The 7,375-nt window shown below is 51.6% G+C and overlaps 1 protein-coding gene across 1 annotated transcript in view; it reads right to left on the reverse strand.

Annotated features, from left to right (window-relative positions):
• ANKRD27 (ankyrin repeat domain 27) overlaps positions 1-7,375 on the reverse strand; it is a 59,262-nt gene that overhangs the window by 19,977 nt on the left and 31,910 nt on the right. Inside the window, exons 13-17 of the mRNA XM_023518376.1 lie at positions 7,074-7,201; positions 6,544-6,626; positions 5,670-5,785; positions 4,390-4,482; positions 1,673-1,870 (exon numbers count right to left, since the gene is read on the reverse strand). Of these exons, the coding sequence (XP_023374144.1) occupies positions 1,673-1,870; positions 4,390-4,482; positions 5,670-5,785; positions 6,544-6,626; positions 7,074-7,201 (618 nt within the window). The remainder of the gene's footprint in view (positions 1-1,672; positions 1,871-4,389; positions 4,483-5,669; positions 5,786-6,543; positions 6,627-7,073; positions 7,202-7,375) is intronic.

The raw sequence follows: 7,375 nt of genomic DNA on the forward strand, positions 1-7,375 counted from the left end.
GGTCAGGGCTTCCCACACACCACTCCAAGGATAAGAGACCACCAGACAAAGAAGGGGCCTCCAAGGCTACCTCGTCCAGCCCCCAAGCAGAAAGCATGGCTTCTCCATCGCCACCCATGGCTCTGAAGCAGGAACGGCTGAGAGCCACTCCAGGGAGGCTGCTGGCTCCTTTCCCCTGCACACAGCCCTCCGGAAGGGCCTCTGGTGGGAGCTACAGTGGGGGGCTGGCACACTGCCTCACACCTGTAATCCTAGCACTCTGGGAGGCCCAGGCAGGTGGATTGCTTGAGGTCAGGAGTTCAAGACCAGCCTGAGCAAGACCCTGTCTCTACTAAAAATATAAAAACTCAGGTGTTGTGGCAGGTGCTTATGGTCCCAGCACCTTAGGAGGCTGGAGCAAGAGGATCACTTGAGCCCAAGAGTTTGAGGTTGCTGTGAGCTGTGATGATACCATAGTACTCTATCCAGGACAACAATAAGACTATCTCTAGAAACAAATAAATGAAAATAAAAATAGAAAACCTAGCTGGGTATTATGTTGAGAACCGGTAGTTCCAGCTACTTGGAGGCTGAGGCAAAAGAATTGCTTGAGCCCAAGAGTTTGAGGTTGCTGTGAGCTGTGACACCACGGCACTCTACCAAGGGCAAAGGGATGACACTCTGTCTCAACAACAACATCGAAAAAAAAGACACTCCAGTGGCAGAAGAGCCCCCCCACCCCCACCCCAGGGCAGCTCAGCACCTCAGTCCTGGCAGGTCCAGCTGCCACACAGCTGTGGCCCCGTGCATGTGTGGACAGCCGGCAGGGGCTACTGCCCATCTCCCGGGAACAGTGAATGGCAAGGGCGGGCGGTGTCTCTGGAGGGGACGGGGATGTTACCATGCAGATTGTGGAGAGGTCTCACAGGAGGGTGTTTCTCTCCATCAAGCACAGGTAGCTTTCTGGACACCCACCGTCCCACATGCTACAGGGAGCCAGTACAACACCGAAAGGGACAAAGCTGGGCCTGTGCCGAGGGGCCAGCTAGAGACCTACCCGGACACAGGATTGCTCTGGACGGCCCAGGGTGCTCACCGCTGGCCCGCCCTGCCGGGAGCTCTGCCCACCCACTTCCCGTGAGGCACCCCTCACCAAAGCTGGCACCTCCCAGAGGCGCCCACGCTCCCTCCCACTCACACTGGGGGAGCTTCTTCCCTATGTGTTAACAAAACTGTGCTTCCAGAAATGACTGCCAGGAGAAGGTGGGGGGCTCAATTAACAAACCATCACAGAAGAAAACCCATGACGTTCAAAGGAAGCCAAATGGGAGGGCAGTTTCCAGGCTCTAAAGGGGAAGGAGCCGGGGCCACGGCCCCCACTCCGTCCCGCTCCGCTCTGCCATGAGCCTCTGTCCCATTTTCACACTCTCTATTCAAGGACAGATCAGCATACTCAGAGGCCCAGGCAAACTCCGCTGGAGCAGTTCTGGGAACGCTAAGAAAAAACTGCCAGTAAAACTGAAAATGATATAAATAAGTAACAAGCAGGTCCCGAGGGCAGCAGAGAGGGGGCAGGCCACGTTTTGCCCTCGGGAGCTAATGCACAATTTGTCCATCAAGGCCAAGACCTGATTGATCTATGGATATTGATTTTTTTTTAAAGCTGCAGCCGCTCAGAGATGGAAAGCGCTACCTTGGAGTTTAGCGCGCACGTGCGGGGCGTCTCCTTCAGCCTGTTCTGGGTCTCCGTGGAGGCTCCATTCTGCAGCAGCGTCTCTATGATGCCCTGGTAGCCCCAGCGCGCAGCAATGTGCAGGGGGGTGTCGCCTTTCTCGTTGCCGATGTCCAGTCTGCATGACTGCGTGTCGTAGTAGACCAGAGCCTTCACACACTGCGGGACCATGGCGAGTGACACCATTAACAACAGCGACGTCTTGGGCAGCATCTGTGCTCCCCCTAACTTCAGCCCACATCCCAGTTCAGTGAGGCTCCACTCACCAGGCGTGTGTGCGTGTGTGTGCGTGTGTGTGTGTGTGTCAACAAACAGAAAGAACCAAATGTCAGTACACCTCAAAGGACACAGCTGCCAATCAGTAAGAGATGGCGGACTGAGCCGGTCTTTGATGTCCCCATGTATAGAACAGAGCTACCATAGCAGCTTGAGATGGTGGCCCCTGAGAGGCCTGCCTGCACCCTGTCCCCTGTCCTCTAGCTTTCCACGGGCACTCGGGTTTGGGGAGTGTTCCTACAGTTCCCTAGCTGGTAAGGCAGCTCACCGGGCCTAGACTGTTTTGCACGATGGCATGGGTTCCTTCTGAACACCTGCTTTCCTTCTGGGAGTACAAGGTTTGGGTGCTTCCAAGACCAGCCTGCAGTAGAAGCCCCAGCTCACTGGGTCCCTGGTGAGCGTCCCTGGTGGACGCCCCTTGTCCCATTATGACTCACGGCTAGAGGAATTAAGCATGTTCCATGTGGCTTCATGAGGACAGTGTGACGTTCACCCTGTTCCTCTGGACTTCATCCAGCTGCCTCTTCCCTTGCTGACTCTGCTGTGTCCTTTCACTGTGATGGAAGGGCAGCCATGTGCTGGCCCTGTGAGTCCTACCAGAGCACTAAACCTGGGGCTGGTTGTGGAGACCTCTGATGCAGTGCACCTGGACCCCTGACCTATTAAAGAATGGCCTAGATCTATATCAAGTCACCTAAAGAATTTCCATAGGGTTAAGTTAGGAAGGCAAGCTGCAGAAAAACACATGGAGTCCAGCCGGGCACCACAGCAGGTGCCTGGAGTCCCAGCTACTCAGGAGGCTGGGACAAGAGGATGGCTTGAGCCCAGGAGTTGGAGGTTGCTGTGAGCTGTGATGCCACAGCACTCTACCCAGGGTGACAGAGAGAGACTCTGTCTCAAAACAAAAGAAGTTGAAAAAAACCATCAGACTCTATTTGAGTATCAACCACCTAACCCAGCGTAAGCCCTCATGGGCACAAATCTACCTGTGTATCTCTACAGCAAGAAGGGGGAGGAAAAGTAGGTAGAAAAATTAACACACACACAGTAAAACAGTAAGAGAGAAATTTAAAAATTCCTTGTTGTTACGGCAGAAGCTGAATACATATAAAAGTAAGAACAAGATGGTGGCAGGGATGAATGGATATGATTTGATTTCAGGATAAGATAATGGGCAATTAAGTTTTAGATTTCTGTAACTTCAATAAAGCATCTGTAATACACTGAAAATTCTTTTTAAATTAAAAAGATATACACACCCAATGTTCCAAGAGTTATCAACACAAAACCGTTCAACTCATTAGAAATCGGCATTTCTGGCTCGGCGCCTGTGGCTCACATGGCTAAGGCACCAGCCACATACACCTGAGCCGCCAAACAACAATAACGGCTGCAACCAAAAAATAGCCAAGTATTGTGGCGGGCACCTGTAGTCCCCACTACTTGGAAGACAGAGGCAAGAGAATCACTTGAGCCTAGGAGTTGGAGGTTGCTATGAGCTATGATGCCACAACACTCTACCCAGGGCAATAGCTTGAGGCTCTGTCTCAAAAAAAAAAGAAATTGAAGAAATTGGCATTTCTATGGCTAACAAACATGAAAAAAATGCTCATTGTCCCTAATTATTAGAGAAATGCAAATCAAAACCACCCTGAGATATTATCTAACCCCAGCGAGAATGACCCACATCACAAAATCTCAAAGCTGCAGATGCTGGCGTGGATGTGAAGAGAAGGGAACACTTTTACACTGCTGGTGGGACTGTAAACTAATACAACCTTTCTGGAGGGAAGTATGGAGACTCATCACAGAACTCAAGCTAGACCTCCCATTTGATCCTGCAATCCCATTACCAGGCATCTACCCAGAAGGAAAGAAAAACTTTTATCATACAGACACTTGCACTAGACTGTTTACTGCAGCTCAATTTACTATCAGCCTAAATGCCCACCAGCCCAGGAATGGATTAACAAGCTGTGGTACATGTACACCATAAAATACTATTCAGCCATTAAAAAAGATGGAGACTTTACATCCTTTGTATTAACCTGGATGCAAGTGGAACACATTATTCTTAGTAAAGCATCACGAGAGTAGAGAAGCATGAATCCTACGTACTCAATTTTGATATGAGGACAATTAATGACAATTAATGACATGGTGGGGGTGGGGGAAGGGGAGAGCAGAGAGGGAAGGAGGGAGAGGGGTAGGGGGGTCTCAGTATGTGACACACCTTTTGGGGGCAAGACACAATTATAAGCACAACGTTACCTAACAAATGCAATCCGTGTAACCTGGTATCTTGTACCCTCAATGAATCCCCAACAACAACAAAAAAAGGCATTTCTGTGTAGGTGGGGAAGGGGCAAGCAGCCCATGCGGAAAGAGTGGGCACCACTCACATCTTCGTGGCCGTAGGTGCAGGCCAGGTGGAGTGGGGTGTTGCCATTGTTGTCCTGCACGTCAGCACTGGCCTTGTAGTGGAGCAGCAGCAGCTTCAAAGAGGAGAGAGAGCAGATGAACTAGACTCACATGAACTAGACTCACACAGGCCACTTGGGCCACACAGGTCACATGGGCCACAAGAGCCACTTGGGCCACTTGGGCCACACAGGCCACTCAGGCCACACAGACATAGCCTCCTAGGGAAGCTCCACCGGGGTCTAGAAGGGGGACGTCACTTGTTCCCATCTTAAATGCTATTCACTCACTCACGCCACTCTGAAAACTATACCATTGGGGCTGAGGAGCTGGGCACAGTGGCTCACACCTGTAATCCCAACACCCTGGGAGGCCCAGGATGGAGGATCACTTGAGCTCGGGAGTTCCAGACCAGCCTGAGCAAGAGTGAAATTCATCTCCAATAAAAACAGAAAAACTAGCCCGGGCATTGTGGTGGATCCCTGTAGTCCCAGCTACTCGGGAGGCTGAGACAGGAGGATCACTAAGCCCAAGAGTTTGAGGTTGGTGTGAGCTACAGCACTCTACCCAGGGCAACAGAGTGAAACTCTGTCTCACCTGATCGATCAATCCATCAATCCACCTATCAATAAATAAAACTATCCTTCTTGACAAAGAGTTTAGAGATTGGAGAAGTAAGTCTCCCCCCACCCTTTCTTTTTTTTGGAGACAGAGTCCCACTTTGTCACCCTGGGTAGAGTGCCGTGGTGTCATAGCTCATAGCAACCTCATATACTCTTGGGCTCAAGTGATCCTCCTGCCTCAGCCTCCCGAGTAGCTGGAACTACAGGCTCCATGGAGAGAGGATAGTGTGAACCTTGGGTTTAGTTCACTACCACACCTGTTTAGATTTTCTATTTTTAGTAGAGATGGAGTCTTGTCCTTGCTCAGGCTGGTCTCGAACTCCTGAGCTCAAGGGATCTGCCCACTTCAGCCTCCCAGAGTGCCAGGATTACAGGCCTGAGCCCCCAAGCCCAGCACAATCCTACCCTTTCTTCTCATAGATGATCAGGAAGTTTCAAGTCTAAATCTAATGATTTTGTCCAGTGGACCCAGGAAAGTGCCTCAGACCCTGACCCTCACTGCTACCACAGCAGAGCTGGTGTGGGACAAAGGAGGCATGACGCTGGGGATGGGGGCTGGACACGGCCGGCTGGCATGAGTGCACCAGGGACACACAGAGCCGGGCTCGTCTGAGCCCCACCATGGCCCCGCCACTCACCGTCACACTCTGATAGCCCTTCTGACAGGCCAGATGAAGTGGAGTGGACCCATGATAGTCCGTGGCGTTCACCACCGCGCCCTTGGAAACCAGGAGGTCAATGAGAGATGCCTGCCCTATAGAACAGGAGACTTCAGACGGAGAAGCAAGGAGACGCCTTCCACACTCAACTTTGAAACCACAGTGCTAGTCTCCCTCGGACCCCTGAAACATGCCAGGAGGTGTATTTTCTGCTTAAGAGGAGCCACAGCTAACATCTGGGGTGGCCTGGAGAGGGGACCGGCCTGATGGCCATCTGTCAGCAAGAAAGGGTAATAGAAAGAGCCTTAGATGCCCACAGGAGATTCCAGGGTTCAGTTCATGGGATGGAACGTTACACAGCCATTAAAAATAGTGACAAGGAGAAACGTTCTTATATATTGCCGAGTGAAAGTCAGCCCGTACAGAAGAGCGTGACCCCCACACTATGACATATTTCACACACACACAGAGGCTGGCAGAAAGTCCAGACACTCATAAATCAAAACTATCTCCAGGGGAATGGGAGGATGGCTGGTGACTCTGGAGGAGTCTGAGTCTTCTACCTTAAATGTTCGTTATTAAAGAAAATAAAATTATTTTTTATAGGCACAGTGACAAGAACTCCAAGCTGCCGATCCTGAAACCATTCTTGGTGGCGGCAGCCGAGGGTGCATCAGGCAGCCTCTCCCCATGGTAAGATCACTGACTGCCTCTCTTCTCTTTCCAGCCCTTGGGGGGTATGCCCATGACGCAGACACTCCCACCACCAACCCCATCAGCCAGGCCCCTGCTGGCCACACTGGGTACCATCCCCCATCCCTGGTAACCACAGAGACCAGCTGGAGCCCCGTACCACAGAGAGCAGCCACGTGGAGAGGTGTATGGCCTCTGTCATCTCTGGAGAACGGAGTGACAACTGAGGGATCATTCAGCCTCCTAAAACAGAAGGGACAGAAAAATACACCATGGGGATGGCACGGCCAGCACTGTCCCAGGGACCTTCCCCTCCTGCAGCCTGAGGGGGCGTCTCCCCCCAGGGTCCCTCCTCCACCAACCCTTCAGGCTTCAATACCCAACAGAACAACTGGATAAGGTTCACAGAAAACCAAAAATGTTACTGGGAAAAACTGACATTCCTCCCACCTGAAAACCTACTTTCTGAGACTGGAGCAGGCCAGTCAGTGGACCAGCCTACCCCAGTGTCCCTCCACCCCCCACAACCTCCATTCCCCCTGATTCTCAAAAGAGGAAGATGAGCCTGGAGGCAACTGAGGTGCAGTGAGGCTGATCCCTCTCCACAATCCCACGGCAAATACGGGGGAGGTTCCACCAGGCTTTGTCCCCTGTTTCCTTGCACGCGAAGCCCCCAAGAGCACCCCTCACCCAGAGATGAGCTTCTCACAGTCATCGCAAAAGCACAGAGGGTGACACATCTTCTGGACAGTGTCTTTGTCATGCTCTTCTTGGCTCAGGAGTCTGTCCACTTCTTTCTGGTTACCTGAGGCGATGTGCTAAAAAGTGGCATCCAGGATGTTACCAGAATTAAGGGTTTATCTTACAAGGGTACAAGTGAATCTTTCTAAGAGCAGAGTATGAATGTCTTAACTCAGTAACTAAGAAAATGACATGGCTCGGTGCCTATAGCTCAACCGGCTAAGGCGCCAGCCACGTACACCTAAGGTGGC

Source organism: Otolemur garnettii, unplaced genomic scaffold (genome assembly GCF_000181295.1).
Source record: "Otolemur garnettii isolate 467f Iridium unplaced genomic scaffold, OtoGar3 scaffold00135, whole genome shotgun sequence".
NCBI lineage: Eukaryota > Metazoa > Chordata > Mammalia > Primates > Galagidae > Otolemur > Otolemur garnettii.